At 42.3% G+C, this 24,127-nt stretch overlaps 1 protein-coding gene across 3 annotated transcripts in view; it reads right to left on the bottom strand.

The window, feature by feature from the left end:
* The window catches only part of SLC22A3 (solute carrier family 22 member 3), an 86,566-nt gene that overhangs the window by 24,472 nt on the left and 37,967 nt on the right, over positions 1 to 24,127 (bottom strand). For all 3 annotated transcript variants that reach the window (XM_037023867.2, XM_037023871.2, XM_037023877.2), the window contains exons 2-5: positions 16,990 to 17,093; positions 14,448 to 14,602; positions 12,797 to 12,965; positions 11,809 to 11,926 (exon numbers count right to left, since the gene is read on the bottom strand). In XM_037023867.2, the coding sequence (XP_036879762.1) occupies positions 11,809 to 11,926; positions 12,797 to 12,965; positions 14,448 to 14,602; positions 16,990 to 17,093 (546 nt within the window). The remainder of the gene's footprint in view (positions 1 to 11,808; positions 11,927 to 12,796; positions 12,966 to 14,447; positions 14,603 to 16,989; positions 17,094 to 24,127) is intronic.

Below are 24,127 nucleotides of genomic sequence, written 5' to 3'. Positions count from 1 at the left end.
GTCTTCAGCCTTACCGACCCTCACAAGTTTGCTCCATTCTCTGATAAGCCCAGTGACTTGTCCGTATCCTAGCTAATATCTGCAGCACAGAAGCACATGTTTAAGTTACTAATGATCGGGTTTAAAATAGGCAGGTTTTAGATCGTAAACTAATTCAAACTCAGAAACAGCTCCTGATTTGCTTCTTAGCTGGTGCTCAGAGAACTGGCTCAGTACTGAGACCAGTTAAGGTGGCTCTCTACTTGAATGTTAAAACACTGGTAGAGTCTAGATAAACTCAGGCCTGAAGGTGACGGTCAAAGTCATGAGCTCATAGGGCAACGAATATCTTTGTGACCTTTGGGTGTAGAAGAATATTTCTTAAACAAAACCCATAAAACAATCAAGTGAACATAAACACTGATTTGACTGTATCAAATCAGTTTGAGGACTTCTGTTCAATGAAGAAAATAATAGACAAAGATAATGGGTGTCTAACACATTGAGAGGAAGATGCTTGCAGTGTCCAAAACCAGTAAGGGGGTGATTCTTAGAATATGAGAGGAGATTCTGTAAGTTGAAGGAGACAAATACCAGAAAATCCAATAGACAGGGGCAAGGATATGGGGTGGAATCTACAGAGGAGAAACCCAAATAGCAAAGAACAGGCATAAAGACGTGCCAGGTCTCATTAGCCAGAGATGTGCAATGTAAAATACTCAGGAGGCTGGGCAAAATGAGAAGATTGGAAAATACCCAATGCATATGTAGGTGAATGTGACACTGTGTGGGTGGATACAGAATCTCGTGCCACCTAGGGCAGTAAGCTTGCATGCATCCCAGGACCCAGCAAGTAGTTCCACTTCTAGACATAATACCCCATGGGAAACCTCACAAAGGTCCGAAGGGGACAATATGAAAACATTTATCACAATGGTTGGAGGCAACCTAGGTGCTTATCATGAGAGGCAGATGGGGGGAGCCATGAAACAGAGCAGCTGGCATTGATGGAACCTCACAGAGCACTCACACGTGAGCAGCACAGGCAGACATTTTAAGATACAGCTGTGTGTAAAAGTCAGAAAAGAAACAAGACTAAGAATAGCATGATACCGTTTGTGTAATCTAAACACATTCCCCCAACAAGCTGTAGTTTATATGGGCACATGAATATCAGAGGGCAAAAGTTAAGCATATTTGATTGTAAACCTGTTACAGGAAAGAGTAGGGAGAGAGGAGGGAGGGAAAATAGAACCAGGCAGATGTGAGAGGGACCCTGCCCAGCCCAGTGATGGCCGTGCCTCGCAGAGAGGCATCGTTAACTCTGCCCTCAAAGAAAAAGGACAATAACCGAACAACCTCAGACAAACTAACTGGAGTCGGAATTTCCTCTGTTTTCAGCGCTTCCACATTTGCCAACTATCCACACTTTGCCTTCCTTCCGTAACTCAGAAGGCCCTTAGTTTCAAGTTTGTTACTTGACTTTGGGGCGTTGAGACAGTTTCCCAAAGAAAGTCAAGCACAGGTGAACAGTTAAAAGAGCAGCTGGCATGCACCTCAATAAAAACCTGTCTTTGGAGTGCTTGGAATTTGCAAGCTGCTCCCTTTTCTGTTTCTTAAGTTGCAAAATAGTTTTTACGTAGGGTTACTTATCGTTCATGGGTATGTCCTTTATTGTTCAAGACAGAATTGTCTTTAGAGAGGGAAGAGATGTTTTTATGTGCAAGCCACTTGTAGGTGGCCCACGCCACCCCTGCAATTCTGATAATTGAGCATTTTCATCCTGAACCATGTTCGGTGTCATGGCTTGACTCTGGCCCACAGGAGTGTGCATCAGTGTTATGTTGAATGCACCCTTCAACTCTGAACCGTGTGACTTGTTTTATTGTATTCCAACAAATGTATAGGTTAGTTTCCATCAAACAGGAAGGCAAGTACTGGTGAGATCCAACTAGAATATCTATTTATAAACAAATGTAGTCAAACTTAAAACACACTGAAATGGTTTTTGGAAAGTGGTTTCCAAACACTACACACGAGATTTCAGCTGTCCTTCAACTTTGAGAAGAAAAATTGATACTTAGTTCTATTAAGCTTAGCTATATGGTGAAAGTGGGTATACCTGGATAGGTAAAGAATTATTTATAGGAGGAGACTTTGAACAGCTCAAAAAAGGAGAAAAAAAAAAAAAGGAAAAAGAAAAGAAACTATAGAGAATTGGAGAAAATATTAGGTGTCTTGAATGCATGTTGGGAGACATTTTTGAAAGTGAATATTGCACAGAGGTTGTTTAAAAAGTAGGTGTTTTGAACACAGTGCTCACAACTATTTGCTGACCCAATCGATGAACTAGTGAACACAAACCCTGGCCACACTGTGTGTGTTACTCTTCTGTTTCTAGGACAGCCTCATGTCAATTACATTTAAATGTTTTTCTAAACATGTGGTGACCAAATAAAATACTCTGTGATTCCATTTGTAATGTGAAAAACATTTTTACTGCAATGATTAATGATCGGCTTGTTGAATTTAGGAGGCTGGCTATTTTTAGACAACAAAGCCTAGCAAAGAGTTTACAGAACTGGAGGAGGAAAGGAGACTGTAAGAAATGCTACATGAAGGAGACTCTGTGCTTCACTCAACAGCCATCAAAACTCTGTTCCCTGCCAAGGTTAGAGCAGCTGATATAAACACAGCACGCACACCGCTATGGGTTGCACAGTGAATACTTGAGTTGTCTTTAGTAAAACCTGTCTAAGTTTGATCTCCAAGAGAAGTATTTAAGCCTGGAGATGATACACAGTGGTCAAAACAGGAGGGCAAGTAACTTCAACCCTATTGAACTCTGAGCTTAGCAGTGATTGTGCTGCGTATTCATTCAAAAAGCCTTCCTCAGCCTGTCTCCGGATCTGAACTATTGGTCATGTAACGGCTCTGAAATGTGAGCAGGGAAGAAAGCAAGGGTCCACCTGTGACAGGGAGGAAGGTGACTGTACACCAAGATGCTCCAGTCTCCCTACTTAACTACCTGTAGGACATGTCCCTGAGATCAGTGAAAGAGCAAGAATATAATGTTTTTATTCTGAATTTTACTTTTATATTTTTTTTACTCTGAGTTTTATTTTACTGAATGAAAAATGGGAATGACTCTTGGAAGTTGTCAAGAATTCTGTTTGTTGAGACTCTATGGGGTTCATCGGCTTTTCTATGACTTTGGAAACTCAGGCAACAGTTGTGCAACAGATGGAGACTACTCCTATTCGTGCTTACAGATCAGTGACTCTTTTTTGAGTATGAGAACTTCTGATTAATGTAAGAATTTAATGGTTGCCCAATGATAGAAACTGTGCTTTTAACTTTTGTTCATTAAGACCACACAGTGACACAAGTTTCCTATGAACTTAATAACACCTTTCAATGCATTAGTAATTATTAAACATATCTACATACATCTTCATCTGAAAAAAATAGTACATATTTATCCAAGATGTATTTATTCATTCTACACACAAGGCTTGGTTGCAAAGAATTTGCGAACTTTTGCAATAACTCCATGGTCCCCAAGGATCTCCAATGGGACAGACTGCCATGTGATTTTCCATCAGCTCTGGGGCTGAGGTTAAAGCTGCTGGGAGACAGGAGTGTGCTTGGGAGAACACTGCAACCTGCTGGGCAGGACTTCCTCGCTGGCCACCCTCCATGCCTGTTAGTAGGGAAGGTGACAGAGTTTTGCTTTGACATGAAAGTTTCTTCTAGCAGAAAGAGTGACCTTGGTTCTGACCCTTTCTTCACACCCCCTATGCTCTTCTCCTGGGAAGACTGTAAAGACATCTCTACTCCTTCAGACCACCTGAAGGAAGCTACACCCACTCTCTGGAGAAGGAAGGCTTCCTTGCAATCAGGTCTCCTTTCTGTACATTAAAATATACCTCTGCCCCTCCAATAGCACCAAATTCAAAGAAAAAAAGAAAACTAGATCCATATTAGTTGTTCTAAGCCATGAAACCTAGCCATCTCTGGATTGCGTGGCCTAGTCCTATTTGCAGGCCCACAGGAGGCAGCTTGCTATAGTAACACACCCCTACTGGTCTTCATCCAGCCATCTGACCGCCTGTCTAGGGAGGAGAGGAGTTATCCCACGCAAATCTAGCACCTGGTACCTGCCACACATCTTCCTGGAGGGGTGGGAACAAATGGATCTTGGTGTTTCCCCCCTTGCTGTAGCCCCTGGAGCACAGTTTTCTGCTGTACTTATCTGCAGCAGAGGAGGATGTCTGTGTGCACAACAGTCCACTGAGCCCTGGAGAACTGAAATGATTCCACTTAATTAAAGGCCACATCTCTTTTCTTAGGATTATTTCATGAAGAAAGGCAGTTTTCCTGGTGGGTGGAAGATCAAGCAGGCAGTACTGTCATGGTGACACCAGCTCTGATTAGGAATAATGCCCCGGAATTCCTGCTAGGTAGCTGGCCGTGCAGGATTTTGGAAGTCATACCCACCATTGCCTCCACGGCAGGGAGCTAGTATTTTCTCTTTTATTCACATGGGGGAGGCACAGCAATTTGGGTCGCAGAGATTGGTTTTGCCAAAAACACAAGAATGGGCCAAGTGGCACAGAAACAAAGAGCTTGAGAAAGCCGACCACGTCCCTCTCTCACACAGACAGGGTGAGAAAATTTCAAAGACTGTGTTAGAAGGCTGTTCTCCTGGCAGGGGCTCAAAAAGCAAAAGCAAACTCACTCTCCTGTGTCACCAGGGAGAAACGCAGAATGAAAAGGAATCAAATGAGGCACTTGCACAATTCCCACAAAAGAGAGCAACCGACATTAACAGAGTGAAATAAGCCTGTGTAGCTGATTTTGTTTTCTGTGTTAATTAATTTTGTTTGAAATGCCACCAGGGCTTGGGCTGGGCCAGAAAGAGGCACATGCCCCTCTGCACACCACTAGGGCGCTGTGCCTGGCAGGGGGGGCCTGCTGCTAAAGGGCAAGGCTTGGTCTTTGAGGAGGAAGAGGGGAGAAGTCCATGATTCCCAGCTTACATAACTAATGAGTGACTCCTTGAAACAACTCTAAATGTCACTATGCAAAGCTTGGAGCTCTGCCCGCGTGTCATAATTCACAGTCTTGCCTGTGAGGTTTGCAGGGCTCTCAACAGAAGGGAGAGCAGACCTAGTGTGAAGGGAAGGGACTTTGGCTCTGCACTGTGCCCAGAAAGCAGAGGCTGGTGGAGAAGCCAGCTGGTGATGGCGAGGGCATGCCCAGGTCTTCTGAGGCCCCCGCACTGCCTCAGAAGTCAGGGACCATGTAGAGAAGGGGTTCCCAGCAGCGGTGGCCTCTAGAAGAGCAGGTGCCAGCCATCAAGAGGGCACAGCCTCCAGCTTTAAGACAATGGATGAGTGAAGACATAGGCAACAGGACCCTACTTTCAGGAGACAGGACAGGCAGAAATTAAGTAGGCAGCCAGGGCCCCAGTCAACAAGCTAGGGTTCAAGACCAGATTAAGAACTAGAATTAGAAACTGGGGATTGGGCAAACTTACACATTAAAGGCATAGTTTTTCGTGTTTATCATACTTCAACAAAGTGGTTTAAAAAAATGGACTATCACTTCATGTTGGAACTTCAAATAAAGGTCAGAAAGTTAAAACAAACAAACAAACCAGGAATTGTGGAAAAAGCTGCTGAGGAAAAGAAGAGAGAGGAAGCCTGGTAGGCACAGGGGGCCCAGCTGCTCGCCTCTGACACTGGGCAGAGTCCCACAGGCAGCTTCCAGGCCCAACCTCTGGTCAGGTCAGGACACCCACTACCTTCTTGTAGGCATCGGGTCCATCAGGGGGTGGGAGGGACTTGTGAACCAAGAAATGTCAATCTTTGTCATTTGCAATCAATCAGTCTTCCTCTGAGCTTAGCCAGGAAGGCAAGGCCTGACACCATCACCAGGTGACCAGTTCTTCCTAGTTTGCATGGGACTGTCTCAGGTTCAGCTCTGAAACTCCCACACCCTAGGAATTCCCTGAGTCCTGGGCAAATAGGAACAGCTGGTCACCCTACAGTCACCATCTGAGTCCAATAGGTGATCTGGGTTCCAGAGATCCAATTTCTCATTAGTAATGGATTCAGTTCTCCAGGGCTCAGAGTATTTTTGAACTTTAACTTGTATTTAAAAGACATTGTAAGGTTTGACCCTTAAAGGTGTGGCCCAGTTATTTCAAGAGGGCCTCTGGAACGTGAGTGTAAGGTAGTGGGGGAGAAGCCCTCTCTCTCCAGGTTCAAAATGCTGCTCTTTGGGGAAGTGTTCCCAAATGCTGCCTCACCTGTCCAAGATGGTAATCTCATTCTTTAAGAGATGTGTCACTTAGATTCCTAGTTCAATTAAAGCCATATGGTGCTCTGGACCATCTTCCCCTCAATATGTGAACAGGTTAAACGGAAGTCCACTGGATGACTGTGGGCTGAATTTCCTTCAGTGGAAAGGTTACTATTTAGTCACCTAACTGGGGAAAGGAGCTCACTCCAGATTCAACAGTCCATCAGTACTGTTTTATGGCTTTTTAAAAAAATTATAGCATAAATCTTCTTTCCTTTTCGGGCAATATTGTCTTATTTTTAAAAAGTTAAAGACATGGGAACTACTTAGAATAATTCATTTAAATATAGGCCATTTACAGAACTCAGGCTATTTCCAAAAATGCATTTAAGTGGAGTACTATTAAATTAATTGTCAGCTCCAAAGGTGCATTTTATATTTGGTATATGAAGTGTCCTGACATTTCTTATGCACTCAAGAATATGCAAAATTAAAGCTAATGTAGTAGCATTCATATTATAGTAATCATTTTCAAGTGTCATCTTTAATGAACCAGCATCATTTATTCTGTGTGAAGGCAAAGAATGAAGATTGACCTCTGTTAAGGGAAAGTGTTGTATGAGTTTCCAGGGACTTTCTTTCCAATATCTTTTACTATTTTCTAGACTCACCCTTTCCCCTCTCTTGACATGAGCACTGGACTGGAGGCCCCCTGGGGCATTGCCTGGACCTAAACCACTTTCTTTGGCTCATTTGAAGTGAATTCCATGCAGAGAGTGTTCAAGTCCCAAGTCTCAGAGAAGAATAAAACAGTTAACAATTAACAAAGACTGCACGATTGGATACAACCCTGATGGGCTTTGTGGCAGCCAGAATCATGATGTGGTTCCTCTTTGGGGAGAATAAAAATTATTCCTAAAAATTCCCATTTGAGAGGAAATGTCAGAAACAGACATTCCCAAAACTGGAAAGTCCCTCTTTGCAAAAAAATTGGGTGTTTGTGTGATAGTTCATTAAAATAGAGAAAAAATGCCAGCTATGAAAGTTGGAAGTCTCTCTGGTGACTAAGGTCATATAAAAATTGGCCTGGCACTTTCTAATGAGATTTTAATCTCTTCTATTTTGGAAATATATCAAAGGTGGGATCATTTATATTGACAATGACCCCTTTGGGATCAGAAAACTGAAATTTCAGTTCCTTGATGTCACCTGAACTTGCCATCCAGGGAACTGCTCATGAGCATGTTCATGCCTAATGAGTGTTGATGTAACCTCTGTTACTTACATTTCAATAGCTGTAGATTAGCTGTCAACAATGGGCCACATAGGCATACCATAAAGATAAATAAATTACAGTTGTCTCTTATAGGTTTGTTGGGCCAAAAAAACATAACAAATCACTAACAAATATGGATACATTCAGTTGTGCCATTTAGAGGCTCCGTTAACTAGAGTTGTAACATACTATTTGCCATGACCATATCCCATACAAAGACATAAAATGGAGGAGTAGGGAAAGAAGAGGGATCTTGAGGATAAGGGACTTAAAAATCCTTTAAAAAAAAAAAGTAAAACCAAAGCCACTGCCATATTACTACCTATGTAGTTGTATAATCTTGGTCAGTATGTGACAATACACTATTTAGTCAGCGTATCAGTCAGTTAAATAATGCTGCATAACAACCACTAATCTTAGTGGCATAAAATACTAAGCACTCATTTAGCTCACATGTTTGTGGGTTGGCTGGGAGACGGCTGATCTGGGTTTGGGGAAGCTTTGCTAGAACAGCTCACTCCAAATGCCACTGAGACTCCTCTGGGGCCAGTTGGTGAGCCTGGGAATATTCTTCTCATGGGGATGGATGAAGCGCAGAGATAAAGCCCAACCACACAAGCATATTTCAAGACTCTACTGCACCACCTCTGGTAACCCTACCACCGGCCAGAGCAATTCACATGGCCAAGCCCAGGGTCAAAGGGCAGGACAAACTCTACCCACCATGAGAACAAAGCAAATGACATGGACACACCCCAAATCAATGGAGCCAGGAAGTATTTTCACCCAGTGGACATGAGGGGGAGGATGTGACTATTTCAAACAGTAACCTAATCAACCACAATCCAGTGTCATCTAGAAAACCAAAAATGTGTTGAATTGCTAAATCTGATTCTGGCCATTGAACCAGTATAATTATAATCGGCTACATTAATTGCTTTAGCTGCAAAACCAAACATCCTCAAATCTCTGTAGCCCATGGAGACACAATTAGCAGACTGTAGTGTATTGAGGAAATAATGATTTCTGGGTCACATTACATAGTGGTCACAGGTCAGCTTTGCAGGTCTGTTCCAAGCTGTAGGCTTTCTCGTGCTGAGACCCACTGAAGGTGCAGCACCAGCCTGGGACTGCTGTTCTTGTGGCCGACGGGAAGAGCAAGAGGGCTGTCGGAAACTCGTGGTGCCTTCACAGCTTCTGCTGAAACCCATTCCCTCCCACCGCTGCTCCTCAGGCCGCCAAGTTGGGGGGCCGAGCCTGACTCAGTGGGGCAGCATCCCAGCCTGCACAGGGGCACCGCTGCAAGGCCACGGCCATGAGCAGTGGGGTGAGACCCTCTTACCGAGAGGGGTGAAGAGCCAGGAACACCAACACAGCCTACCACCGACAGTACCACTTCATGATGAGAACAGGGCACTCGGAAACAATCCCAGCTCTCCACCACTAACCAGCGGACCTGGTCTACTACTATGAAAAGCTTGAGCACTCTCATATATTTGCCCACCCCTTATCTATTTTGACAAGCAACACTTTTAGCCTAGGGGGCAATGGCCACCTCTTCAGAGGAGTGTTGCCATTGAAGGCACCGTCCATCGATACACACCATGCTACGACATGTCTACTGCATGCGAACACGAAGCTGGGTTGATCAGCAATGGACTAAGTGTAAGGCGAGCGACAACCCACTACAAGTAACAGGCAGAAAGTAATGTCAAACTGATGCCCCCCAAAATTTAACTGCAACCTGTAAGAACTTTGCCTTATGGACAAAACTGAGAGTGTGGCCAAAGCAGGAAACAGTTGTCCCACCGGCGTGCTCTGTTGGAGGGTGACTGTGCAAGCCTTGAAAGCCATCGGGAGCCATGTGTGCTCTGGCTGTGCCTGTGTTGTAACTATTGGGGACTTGCCAACAGTGCGGTTTTGTTTTTTTAAAGGGTGCCTTAAAAACTGCAGCATGTCAGTGCACCATGTAGGTGTCTAAGCTAATCGTCCTTCTATGTGGGGGAACTAAGTAGTGTTGAACATCTACATGACTTCAACCCACTTGCGTCGTTTGCATTGGTTTTTGATTTTTGGACTTTTCAGTGAATAATAGTTACACTGATGGTGCATTCAGGGAGCCCGAGGTTCTCACCACCTATATCCTACCTTCTAAGAGCTATGGCTTCGACAGAGTCAGGGGCCAGCTAGGAATTTTGGCAAATGGAGCATAGGGACAGTAAAACAAAGAGCCTGGGTTTATTCACCTTTGAAATGGGTAACATTCACATGAACTGTAGTTGAGATTATTTACAGGACAACCAACCCATAAAATAGTCCAGCTGGTTGAATGCTGGACTCAAATTTATCACATGTATTTCTTCCTATAGAGCCTCCTTCCACCCACAACTTACAGGGAATACAAGAGACAATGATCCTAAATGATCCTAAGAGAGGTAATCAACAAAATACAGACTACGGAAAGCTCTACAGAAAAAAACAAAAAACAACCCTAACATTCTTCACCCCAAAAGTTGCAAGGAAAAAGAAAAGAGCAGCGCCTACAGACTGAAGAAGGCCGAGGAGGCTAATCAGCCAATCACAAGGGATGAATGTTGTTAAGCTCTTAGTGCTGACAGCAGACGCTAGGCTGCTAATTCCCTAGAGAAACTGAAGTCTGACTTCAAGCTTGACTTTCAAATGGAGACCGTCTGTCTAACTGCCTAAAACTAAAGTTAAAAATGTCTTATAAGCCACTGGATCTATATAGGTTCATGTCTTTTACAAGCACAGCCATGTAGAGCATTTAACTACTTCCCTGTTGAAACGATCTCTACAGTGCTACTGAATGAGAAGCAGGTCTGTGGGAGCAGCATTGAACTGGACATTCATGGGATGAGTAACAGCAGTTGCTTTTGGGAATCATCCTCTGGCATCTCAGCAATGCTTATGACATCACACAACATGCCTAGTTAATGCAGCATTTTCTTCAATAAGCCATCAGCACACACTATTTTTTCTATATTCTTAAAACCTTGATTTAGATCTTATATATGCTTAGCTCTGGGCCTACATGTGCAATGTCTTTAGGACACTACTGAATGAATAGCAAAACATTCATTTGACTATTAAAACTGACCGCAAATGATCATATATTTGATCCCGCTGTGAAAGCAGACGGCTGATGTGGTGCGAGCAAGCAGAGAAGGCAGTGGGATATTTTTTCCTCTAAAAGGAATACTCAGCTCAGATGTGCCTGCTCAAAGCATGACAAGGATAGATTAGTCTTAGTGCTTAAAACTGATCGTGTTTTATCTTTATCGTGTAGATTATGATCTGTAAACTTCAAGGTACACCAATAATCTATTTCAATGGTGACAACCGCTCAGTTGAAACCTTAGTAAACACTGCGGCTGCAGCTTGCGGTTTAATATAAGCGTGAAGGAGGAAGGCAGAAATCCAAATACATCTGAATAAGTTCTGGGGGGCTGGAAGGTTATCAGAACATTTCTGTCAAAACAAACTGAATGTTATGGAGAAACAATGTTAGCAACCTGATAGTCTTCAAGGTTTATATCAAAGATTCGTGCCTTCCCAAAATTCTTCTTAATATTCTTTTCATAATAATCCTTTTGTTACTCTGCATTTGCTGAGTCTTTGCAGATAAAGTCTTGTCACATATTTTTTATTGCTATTCTCTCATTATTCAGGGGTTGCTTCAAATATATGTATATGTTTTCAACTGCATATCAAGTCTTCCAAAGGTCAAAGGTTGAGCTTTTACCCCCTCCTGCTCCCTGTTCCTCCCGGTGCAGCGATGCAGAGGCCCCCACAAGCCTTTGCTTTGCCCAAGTAATAAAATATTACTTTACTGCTCAACCTCTGATTTGAATAAATGGTGTCTCCAAGACTAAATCTAAAAACAAATCTTTCAACTAAATTGAATGGCAATGAAAGATTTACAGTTGGGGCAATTAAGATGTATGAATGATTAGATACAATGGTGCCTACAGTAAGTAAAGTATAATAACTCAAGTAACTTGGTGTAACTACTAAAATATGGACTAAATGGCCAATTCACGTTGCGGTAATGCTATTAAGACCTCACAATCTTTTCTCCTTTAATATACCGTAAGATTATTCCCAAGATATCCTTTTAAGGCAAACTAAAAATGATTTAGTCAGATGTTTGGTAATATGGGCATAAGTGACAGATAAACTCACCCTCTTTAACAATATTTGTTGCTAGTAATAAATAAAATTACCTCTGAGTAATTTGGCGAGAGATATTTCCCATTGCATTTAGCAATGCTCCTCAGAATTTGTAACGCTTTCTCTCCTTTCTTTCGCGTAATCAGCCAGCGGGGAGATTCAGGAACCACCCTATTGAGAAGAAGGCTTCTCTGAGTTACACCTAGGAATTTCAGGACCAAAAAGTTCATGACTTGAGTTTCTCTATCAAAATGGATCCTGCAATTAGATACAAGTTTAGGAGATTCTGAGAGTTTAGTGTAGGCTCTCTGAAATACAGATTATCTTTGGAAGTTTATAATGGAAGGGAAGAAATGCTCATTTGTCAACGGGATCATTGCTCATAATAAAAATAATCAATATTACATTTTTCTTGCAAGACCAGGCTATCCTAGAATATAGTGTCCTCAATTAAACATATGAAAATAACTGGGATACAGTGAGCATTTAGGAAAAGGTTAAAAACCCAATTTAAGTAAATGGTTTGCCCACATATTAAATTACAGAAGTGGTTAAAATATGTTCAATCCAGTAAGAGTCAAATGCATATACCTGGGGCTTTCTGACAACTTGGTTTTCTGATGCTCTTAAAATGTTCTTATTCCTCAGAGAATTCCTGAGTAATATTAACTTGCTTAATAGAACACACAGAGGGATGAATTGATTTCATTGCATTTAATTTGTATGTTGAAATACTGGCAGAAATGGTTTGTTGCCTTGTCATTTTCATGAAGATGTTACAACATGATAAAACATAATTAATAGTCTATTTACAATGGTATGTTTCATATTTTATTAATTTTAATAACAACTACTAGTCAGATAATCGATAAATAATCTCTATGACTTCTCCAATATTCCAGAAATTCTCAAAGCCCACAGCCATTCTGGAGATGTTGGAAAATCTCCATCACTGCTTTCATTTGCATGTTGGTTTAGAAGCATAGATTCTACATGTCCATGGAATGAGAAAAAATTCAGTAATGACCAAAACTACATTACCAGTAATAAAGGAGGAAGAGAAAGTTGGGCAGAGTTATGGCTAGCTGGATTCCTTGCCAATTGGGAATAAAGTAGGCGATTCCAGGGAGAATTATGATCCCAAGGGTGAAGAACATTTGAATCACTATTCCCACAATCCTCCTTTGCTTTGAACCCACTATTTCTGTCACTGAAGGAAAACAAACAGAAGTTAGGAAAGCTCAAGATCAGCTCCAGAATAAACAGACACACACAGACGTGACACCTGCCACATGCCTCAGATTGCTGGAATACCGCGGGACCCAAGGCTACGGTGACTTTGTGCCGGCGCAAGGCAGGGGCTGCCCACCCACAGGTGCTCCCCTCACGCATCTCTGCCAGCCAGCAGCTCCTCCTCCACACGGAGCCCAGCACTCCTCGGGGCTTATGAGGAAAATACGTAATGGTTTTAGGAAAGCTTAAATGATGGCATTTGAAAGGTCACTGTAATTATCGAAACAGAAATATAATATATTGGTTCGATTTTATCACTGTATCTCTAAAGATTTGCTCACTACACTCTCTTTAGGAGAGTCAGTATGAATGTTAGACTCTACAAATAATTTTTTCACTATCACAAGATTTCTATCACAGAGTTCTCTCCACAGTGCTGGACTTGTCATTTATGTGGTATTTCTTTAAGAACTACATGGGGGAATTTCCTGCTGGCATCTTTTCTTCCTCCCTTCCCACTAATCAGTGTCTGTCACTAATTTGATTCTGATCATCCTGGATATGTTGCCTTATTGTTGCCATAAGATCACAGCTTTGAAAATTCACCTAGACTTGGGTCTCCTTAAAAATGCTTTGTATTCCAAAGTTATCCTTTCTGCCCCAGCCAGTGATAGTCAACCCTGCCAGCACTTTCTCTCCTTCCCTGCCCATTAAAAGACCTTCAGTGGATCCCCAGAGAGGGAACTGCTTGGGGACAGATTGCCTAGCAGTAGGAGTGGAAGCTCAGAGAGCTGGAGCAGTGATCGAAGAAGATTGTGGGCATTTCCCTGCTCCGCACCCACCAAGACTCTCAGGGTAGGTGGCCCATCATAGACACAACTGGAAATATAGCCAAAGGCAGCAGCCAGGACTTTTCCCAGTAATATGACCAAAGAGCAAAGGGGAGGTTTTTTCTTTTTTCATAACCAGAAGGTCAAACTTTCTAGCTATAGAAGACAGCAAAAGTTCACAAATGAACTTCTCATTTTTAGGTCATATCCCTGCATGGTAAAAAATTCTCCACTTGTCCAGAAGGAATGTATTTAAGAAATAATATTTGAGACCACAGGAATGTCATCTCAAAGTATATCTCAAAACTACCCAGAAAATGCTTTTAAAATGTTTCAAGGAACTACTGAAATTTTTATAAAACCAATCTCTACTAAAACAAAGCTAGAAACCATATGTGATAACAGCGCAGCGGTGCTTAAAAGTGGCTCACCCAGTATTTTGTGATATTCCGTACTTGTCTCCCAAAGTAAGACAGTGTTTTAATTTCTAAAGAGTCAGATTGTTGCTCCCATATCTTCCTGTCCCAGCCATGGAGCCTTGCCGTACCTGCATGAGGCTGACTAGCTGGCACTTCTGAGCCATCTACCTGTGGTTCTCAAACACACAAGGAGGCATAGCAATGACTTACCAATCACGTAGCAAGTCATCCATGTCCCCTTTCCGAACACACCTTGTAGGAAGCGGAAGACCACAAACACAGGGAAATTTGGTGCAAATGCCACCACAATGCCAGTGACACCAACACCGAAACAGGATATTAAGTAAACGACTATTCTGCCGAACCTTTTTGAGAAAGAGACAGGAAGAGATCACCTTAAACGTTCACATAAACACAGTGAAAGAGATTATCATTGTACATGTTGTTCACAGAGGTTTAAGTACAGAAATTTGATTATGCCATCCTCCGTAATTTCATTATTACCCTGTGAAGGATTGAAGACAATTCTCCATTGTGTTTTATAGCAAAATCAGAGCAAATAAAAACATGTGCCTCTGAAATGACATTTAAATTCAAATTTAAAGCACAAAAGGCATCCTTTGGGATTGCAGTTTCCAAAAAAGATGCCCTTCTCCATTACAGTGTTTTTTCACATACAGTCTCCCCAGTGGCACAGCTTTGACACTTCCCAGCATTTTGGTGAATGGAGTCAGAGGAGAAAAGAAGAGAAAGAAGTAGAAATAGTCACTATAGCCAGAAGGTCTGGGCTTCAGTCCCGGCTCAATCACCCACTAGCCATGCGACTGTGTTTGCTGGGGTTCTTTTTTTCTTTTTTTTCCCACCTTTTCTACAGTGAGTTTTCTACTGAGTAAAGACTCAAATGAGATGCTAATGTGGAAGCTCCTTACAAATGATAAAGTTCATAACCAGTGTGAGTTGTCCTTAAGCTCTGGATTATTGTCACCATTCATGTGACTTATAAATAGCTTAGGGAAGGGCACAGGTTATCAAGCACAATATTCTGAGAGTCTGATGATAAATGATTCAATAGAGTTGTGCCAAATTATTGGCTGATAAAAGCCTGTCGTCAATGACCTTTAAGAGATTTGATTCAAAGACATCTTCCCATAGAAATTTCCACCAAATTCACACATATGGCATCTTGCTTCAGCCAATGGAGTGGAGGCCAAAGTAGTCTTGGTCTATCTGGGTTTATCAATTCACTCTTCATCCTTCCCACACTGTCCTCTCATAGAAATGTGGTTCATTCAATTGTTCTTTCCTTCAGGGACATAAAGGAGACAAGGATGGTTGGCTCTGAGGAAGGGCAGAATTATTCACATGTCTGTCTTCCTCTGCAAAAGCACCAAGTCATCTCTGAGGACAGATGCTCAGTCCCCTCCTTGAACATAGGTAGGAAGGAAAAGCACCCCTCTATCAGCGGAGTCCCTTGAGTTTGGAGAAGAGTTGATTGATAGTGAAGGAGAAACATTCAGAAGAAGCAAAGCCTAAAGAAATACATGTTGAAAATACACAGCTCAAATAAAAAACACACCGGCCAGGAGAGCAAGGGGCACATGTGGAAGATAAAGAAAGGAAAGGGGAATTGAAAGGCCTACAAGTAGAAACAGTAGACAAAAACACAGATGAAGAGAGGGAAAGGGGGAAAAGCATCCGAGGCAAGAGGGTCGAGGAAAATGCCACATGCAGGAGCAGGGTGTGGGGAGCAGCAAGAGGAAAATAAGAGATAGGCAGAGGCAGAGGGGCAGAAAGAGAAGCCAAAGGTTCTGCCCATTTTGAAGTCCTGATCTGGTCAAACTCAGATTATCAACTGGCTGCAAGATTTGGGTCTTGTACTGTCTTAAATGAGCTAAGTAATCACTGTCAGCTTTTCCTGAAGCGGTACCCTCAGTGCTGTCTGCTGCAAGCATGGTCACAGGGACCCACCCAGGTGGGGCTGGAGTCACCAGACAACATTCATTCAGACACAGCCAAGGACCCAAGCTCTCCTGTCCTTGTCCGAAGGGGTATAGAGGGATTACTAAGTTACTGCAAGTCTTTTCATGGTTAGAATTGGGATAAAGAAATAGTTCAACATGAATACAATAACCAAAATCAACAGTGTCTGAAACAGGAATATTTGAATGGAAAACATGCTCTCCTGAATATACACACTCACTGTGTCTGCCAATAACTGGCATATTTATGAATGTTAAATAACAGAAAAAACTCTTGTAATGGTTTTTGGAAAGGACTGTATTTTTTTTTGTTTTAAATTTGTAGAATAAAATATAAGAATTTCTTTTTTAAAAATTAGATGAAACAAAGTTGGAAGGGGCCAACTAAAGGGTAATTCATGACTAAATTAACCAAACCATAGCCAGTAAATTATTGAAGCACATGGAATCAACTTGGCAGTGTCCAGCCAGCCAGCCGTCAGCCCGCCATAAAGTCACTGCCTGGTGTTGCTGATCTGTTTCCACTCAGACCCTTACAGACCCACTGAGAGCGGCCCCACCCACTTGTACAGTTAAAAGAATAAGGAGATGCAGTTTAAGAAGGAAGAATTCGTCCAGCCAAAAGTATGAAAGTCATGATTAGAGGAATTAAGTATTTTTCTTCCCCAAAGTTAGCAAGAATAGTTTTCTATTAGTTGACATAAAACATATTCATCTCCACATGTGTACATCATATTCTGGTGATGTCAAATGGCAGTCCTCTCCAGACCTACCTGTCTGCTGCATAGCCTAAGGTAAACGCTCCAGTCAGGAAGCCCAGGTTGAGGATGGCTTGTGTGAAGTCCAGCATCCACGCGTTGCCACACACGAGGTCAAACTGGGGAAAAAGAAGGAAATGCATGGAAGATGCGGCAATGCTCATCCACAAGATACCTGATCCTTTGTCTAGCTAGATCCGTGATCTTTAAACATCTGGGCTCATATAGTCTTTAAATAAATGTTAAAAATGTATCACATGCATATTTTTACATTGATATATAAATGTATTCTTTGTTAATTTCAATAACTGCCAAGGATGTAATTTCCAGTACACTATATGTACTGACCTTTTAAAATTATGTTACATCATTCTTCAGCTGTATCCAAGAGTCTAATGCCATAGACATTTGGTTTTTACCATCATCCTCTAAAAACAAGTTCTTCAAAAGTCTCAACTGTGTCAGTATTTTTTCTGTTTGAATTCTTATGTTCATTCTGGCATACTTATATTCTAATATTTTATGCAGAAAATGTTTTATTGTGTTTTGTGTTAATATGTATTGTGTTAATGGTGAGGTAAATAAATATTTTGGTGTGTAATAAATGGTGTATGTAAATTGACATTTAATTAAAAATTTTTTTTCCTGTGCCCATATCTATAAATATTTGAATCCTTTTTGATTGGGCTATAATTACAGTTATTTTTAGACCTTACTTGATAAAAACACAAAATATGATGAATTTTGAAAAATAATTATCACGCAGGAGTAGAATTTTGTTGGAAGAATGTAAGAAAGCCTTGGGTTTCTAGCTGTTTCATGTAATCTGCAGATGAAAACTGCTTATCATTAGAACAGGTTAGGGTTCCACATCAGTTCTATTCCTGTTATACATTTTTATAAATTTATGTGCCAAGACGCCTCATCTGCATCAGTAAATTAATGGGAATGGAGAGGGTTTTGTTAGAGCAATGTTCCCACGTTCTTTTGCTCCCTTCTCAGATATATGCCAAGATTCATACAACCATCTATCCATCAAATAATTTTGACTTTTCTATTAGCCAACATGCCGTTTAAGTCCTCCCACAATCTTGCTGTAAGGAAAGAAATGAAACCAGCAGATTTACAAAAAGTTGTTCAGTCAAGTCATTAGGGTCCTTTACTTTCTTCATTCCTTTCTTAATACCCAAACCAATATTCCAAACTGCCCCACTGTTTGGTTCCCCAGAGGCTTTAAAACCCCAGGTCAGTGCATCACAGCAGGAGGCAGGATTCCCTTTGCCAAGCAGGAGGCCTCATCATATGCATATTCTCAGGCAGATCCATTTGGGACAAAGACAAGTTGAGGCTCTGCAATGGATTCGTTTCAAGGCACCCAGGCCCTCCACCCTGTGGCCGCTTTTGCATCCCTCCAAAGGCATGCTGGCCCCAAATTGAAGCCCACTGCTGTAGACCGTAGCAGGATGAGAAAATTAATGTTGTTGGAATAGGAACTCTGAGTAGTCTCACAAATACAGATTCACAAGCAAACTGTCACGTTTACTTACAGAACATTACTCCTTGTCTTAGTTCTATAGCTAAGGACTCATCACCTAACATAGTTGGGAAAAAAATTGGTGGCAGTAGTAGCTGGCCCACCTGACAGAGTTGCTGAGATTTACGAAGTTTAAAGTAAAATTAGCTACAGATATGCATAGTAATAATAGTCATGGTAACTTCAAAGTTTTATCATTAATGCAGGTACTGGTTTCTTAAGGCACAACAATTTTATTTTAAAAAAGCTTGCCGATACCTAGCTGAAATAATCTCTCATTGGAATTAAACATGTAAAGAATGCAACTGAAATGAAAGTACAAAAATTCTTAGAAACCAAGCAAGTTATTTAACTGCCAGAGAAAACATTTTGCTTCAGAAAAGTACTAACCAGGGTCAAATATCATTCCACAGAGTAGAATTTGCTTCCTCCAGCTGTACTTCAGATAACTGGGTTGCTAGGGATACAGGCACACTGGAAGGTCCGGCAAGAGCTACCCTTTTAATGAAGTTGTTCAGCTGTTTTGAATCCTATACATTAAAATGCCCCACAAATACTCTTAAAACCACAAAATATTCTTTAATATAAAACTGATTCTTTTTCACTTTCCCATAAGAGAAATGGTCAAAAGGATTTTTTTCATACTTCATATTAAAAATAAAATTAATTGAAAATACATGTCTAAGTGGTTAAAGCACTTTGATAACATTTCCTAAAGTACTATGATGCCATCTGGACCACATATGGTCAGCCTCCGTGTTTTGTTCTGCATCCCAGAGACTGGAGGAGTGGAAACTATATGTCTCAGAATCCTTTGCCAGCAGGGTTCTGTTCATCTTCTGGTGGGGTGGGGTGGGGGAGGCTGTGTGTGTAGTACAAGATCAAGATCAGAAAGCAAGGGGGGTATTCTGCTTCTGGCCGTGGCAGCAGCTCCAACTCTAACCTTGGCAGTGATAACAAAAGTTTGTAGCTGCAGAAGTTAGCTAGTGTTTCTAACCACTCCCTACCCACATGGAGCAAAAGAATATGAGTCACCGTCACAGTGATGCCACAGAGCAGGGCAGGGGCTCTGCAGGAGTTGTCCCTCCTGACCTCTCCCCTCATGCTTTTCTGGCCCTTCCAAAATAGCTCAAACCCAATTCCTTTCATTAAACCCCTTCCTGCTTGACATATCTAGCCTGGTTTCTGTTTCTATGACTGGGAGCATGCTATCTCTCAAAAGTACAAAATAAATCCACTTCAACAAATTATGTACCTGTAAAACAATGCACACAAGCACACATACTTATGTTTCCAATACAGGTAATAAACATGGCAATCACAGGATTCGAGGGCTTGATTGTGACTCTTGTTTGTACAGTCAGAAGGCAGACCTGTTTCCTGGAGCTGGCATTTTCTAAATCAGCTCTGAGCCCTCTGCCTGCTGCCCTAACAGCTCTGGGTCTGTAGTACATTTTCATGGTTAAAGAGAGGTCAACAGGCCCCTAAGGCAATGAGCATGATAGGCTGAGGACTTTTTCCTGAAATAAAGTACTGAAAGTTTATTATAGTTCCCAGGGAGACCTACAACCCTCCTTTTGTCAAACTTACCTAAGTTTAAATCAAGAAACCAAACATTTAAATCTCTCTCCTAAGGTAATCTGTCCAGAGTAAGTGAGGATCTCCTTTTTTTCATTAAGTGTACATATACAAAGACACAAAATTATTTTTAAATGCTCATAAATCCATGTGTATGCATTCTGCCCCTTATTAATCTTCCAATTCACTTTTGCACAAAGTGAATGACTCTCCTTGGCATGAATAGAAAGCTGATCTGATAAAAGACTCAAACAACTGCTCATGTAATGCCGAAAAGATCACATTGCTTCATTTTGCAGAAAGTGCAACAACTCTAGTCTAATTAGTTACTTTTGAAGGGCTTCTAATTTAGGGCTTTTCTTCCAGATCCAAATAGACACTATGTTAATTTGAGTTGTAAAGATAAAATACTGGGGCAAGTCATTATTAGATAAATATTAACCTTTTGATTTCTAAATTATCCTTCAAACTAGAGCAACAGACTACCTCTAATACACAAAGGTCAAAGGTAAGAAGGTAAAAATAATGCAGGTATGCAAAGACGTAGACACTCAGGAAGAGATCACCTGCTTCTTGAACTGCAGGGACTGGACCCAGATGATGGGCTGTTCTGAAGAAAATTCTAAGTTCAGAGGACATCAGAGTGTATGACTTCAGTCATGGCCATGCATAATAGGACTCTTTCATTGTTTGTACTGTTGCAGGAGACAGGGAGTCTCTGAAGTCAAATGACAAGATCTATGTGCTCCTCTTTTGATTTTTCTAAAGCTGAGTTATAAACTGAACCGTTCCTGATCAGCTCTTAGTTTGAGAACAGTGGCCATTAAACTTTTCACCAGTGTCAAAAACATCATTTACACCTTTGGCTTGGCCACTGGGTGTGGGGTGCCCCTGGCTACATTTAGCATTGGCCAGACAATTACATATTGACCTCCATGACAAGGTTCCATTTCTGATTATCAGGCCACCAGAGCAGAGCCTAATAGGGGTTAAAACTGATTGTAATCATAAAGATATAATTTGGGTTGGGTCTCTGTGAGGAGAAAGATGTCATTAATAATTCTAGTAATAATGAAAATTTCCTTAACGTGATCTGATGGCATTACTGGGCATCTTAATATCAAAAAAATTAATGCTTTTCTGATATATATGAACCATCATGAAAAGCTGCAGCTGTGAGAACTAATCATCAGGCATTTACAGATAACTCCCAGTAGTGTGCTTGGCATTACACGGACAAGGTTGGGAAAAATACCTGTAGCACGCGCGCTTTGTTTCTACTTCTGTGAGGAGCTTATGACATAGTTTAGAGAGCCAAGGTCAATCTATGTGAAGTGAATGTGGAGCAGCTGAGGTCTAAACTGATGAAATCTACTATCTATGCAAGCAGGCCTCAGAGAAAATGACTGATGGGTCAATACCAGTCAGACACCCGAGGAAGGTGGCATATAAACAGACCCTTTTACAATGAGCTGCCTATAGAATGGAAAAGTGGAAAAAAGGAGCCCTTCAGCAGTGATTGGCAGGAGCACGAATGCCAATGGGTGCAGGTGCACCTGTAGCTCAGAGTTTAAGTGGAGGAACCACTTATCTCCATTCCTCTCAGTGGGGAAGGGAGTGGATCCAGTGGGTGGGACAGTGTGTTTCTTACTCAGGAAACCAGAGGCATTAAGGGAGCTCAGGACAGAGGGAGGAGAAAGTTCTAAAGGATAAAGGAAGAATCGGAAGGCTGCAAATAGAAAGGCCAAGTGCAGATATCCTGGCACCAGGACAGAATAAGATTCCAGGGAGATGACAGCAAAACCAAGAGGCAGAGCAAACCCATGAGTCTGTGACAATTGCCCAGAGTGGCGCCTTGGCCTGGTGTGGAGAGGCTCCATCATGTCATCAGTAGCCTGTGAGACCCCACTTGTCACGTCCACTGCTCTCCAAGCCCATAATAGACCTGCTTTAAGGTACCGTTAAAACCTTGAAATTTGATGGAGAGATGTCCTTTAAATGCATTGCTTTTTGTCTGAGTCTGCAAACTTGGGAAAAAAATGAAAAAACAAAATCTACTTTAATAATAATAGTGCTTGGTCATTTGTTAACTTGGGATTCTGGACTTGGCCTCAAATCTTAGAAGAGCAGCTGTTTTATTTCTTTGTAGTGAAGACATACAGTGACTCTTCTTAAAATGTTTATAATTTCTTTAAATAACGGAGATTGTCTGAAGATATAGAGGAAGGTAAAAGGCCCTGAATTTGTGCAGACCAAGGGCAGAGAGGAGCCATGGTTCCAGAGTCAGACGGCCCGGGCTTCCTGGCCGGCACTCCTAGCTCTGTGTCCTCTGGGTCCCTGTCTGTAAGAGGAGATGAACACAGGAGGGATGTCATCACTCAGGTAGTATATATGCAGTACTTAGCCCTAAGCCTGACACATATCAAATGTCCCATAAATGTTACCAACTGCATTATGATTACTGATGATAATAATAAATAACATAATGACGGCATTAACATGTAGTTTACAACACTGGCTGCTCATTAGAATCACTTGGGAAATTTGAAAAATGCCTGAGGCCCACTTCAGACCAGTTAAATGAGAATCTAATCTAATGGGCAGCTGAGGTTGAGAACCTGGTGTAGAGTTTATTAGCTATTTAAATACCAGATGGAAATGGTTAATTTTTGCTATGTACTGAGTTGAATAGTGTCTGTCTCCTCTACCCCTAGCCCTCCAGTTTTCACTACCTGGAATCTCAGAATGTGACCTTGCTTGGAAAAAGGGTCTTTGCAGATGTAATTAGTTAAATGAGGTCATACTGATCAGGGTGGGCCCTAATCCAGCCTCCGGTGTCCCTGCAGGAAGAGAAGACAGATGCAGACCCAGGCCCGGGAGAACAGCACAGAGACCAGTGCAACGCGCCTACGAGCTCAGGAAGGACAGGAGGGCCTGTGCTTTCCTTTGCTCCGGCTTCCATGACAAAGTACCTCAGACTGGGGGGGCATGAACAACAGAAACTTATTTCCTTACAGTTCTGGAGGCTGGACGGCTGGGATCCAGGTGTCAGCAGGCTTGGCTTCCTCTGAGGCCTGTCTCCTGGAGTTGGAGCTGGCCATTTCCTGCCTGCATCCTGCCATGGTCTTCCTCTGTGCGCGTCCCTGTCCTAAGCTCTTTAAATAAGGTTATCAGTCATTTGGATTTGGACCCATCCTAGTGACCTCATTTCAACTTAATTTCCCCTTTAAAAGTCTGCCTCCAAACACAGTCACATTCTGAGCTGCATATGAGAGTGGGGTGATATATCTCAGCACCTAACAGCCATAGGCCGGAAGTGCATGGGGCAGCCTGGTGCAGTTTCTCCCCAGAGCCTTCAGAGGGAGCGGGTCCTGCAGGGACCTGGATTTCAGGCTTCCGGCCTCCAGAACCCTGAGAATGAATTTCTGCTCTTTCACACCACTCAGTTTGTGATCATTTGTTATGCCAACCCTAGGAAATAAATACACATATCACCTGGGATATTTTGCAAGTTTCTGTATAAAATGAAGCATTATTTTAAAGAAAGAGAGAGCGTTCTCCCTTCCTAATCCTGGCTTCTTGGAATTCAGGGGTGAGCTCCATACTGGATTCAGACCCAGGGGGCTACACAAACTTGCTTTCTGGAGAGCACCCTGTGGATCTTTCTCTCTGTAAAAGCCAGCAGCCACTGCTGCCCGGCGTGAAGGCCTTCCGATGTGCGAGGTGGCACACATGCTAAGGGGCCCTCACACGTGCGCTGGCTGCCCAAGCAGAGAGGGCCTGACAGCCTGGACATGGGAGGAAACTCCTGCCCCTTGGGACCCACTGACCAGCAGGGGGCAAGAGAAGGGAGAGGGGAAGGCGTCCTAGCCCCACTGCTGTCCTGAGGTGCAGATGGTCACACAGCCTCACCAAGACACCGACACTGAGCACCCAGCGGTATCTGCTGAGGAGCTGCTGCCGGCATGGGGCTCTCTGCCTCCAGGCTGTCCCCCGTCCTCACCTGCCTCTTTCCTTTTCTCTTTCACTCTCCTTCTCTGG

The sequence above is a fragment of the Manis javanica genome, chromosome 13 (assembly GCF_040802235.1).
Source record: "Manis javanica isolate MJ-LG chromosome 13, MJ_LKY, whole genome shotgun sequence".
In the NCBI taxonomy this organism is placed as follows: domain Eukaryota; kingdom Metazoa; phylum Chordata; class Mammalia; order Pholidota; family Manidae; genus Manis; species Manis javanica.
Note: the sequence above shows the minus strand (reverse complement) of the source record. Positions and strands in the feature narration are given on the sequence as shown.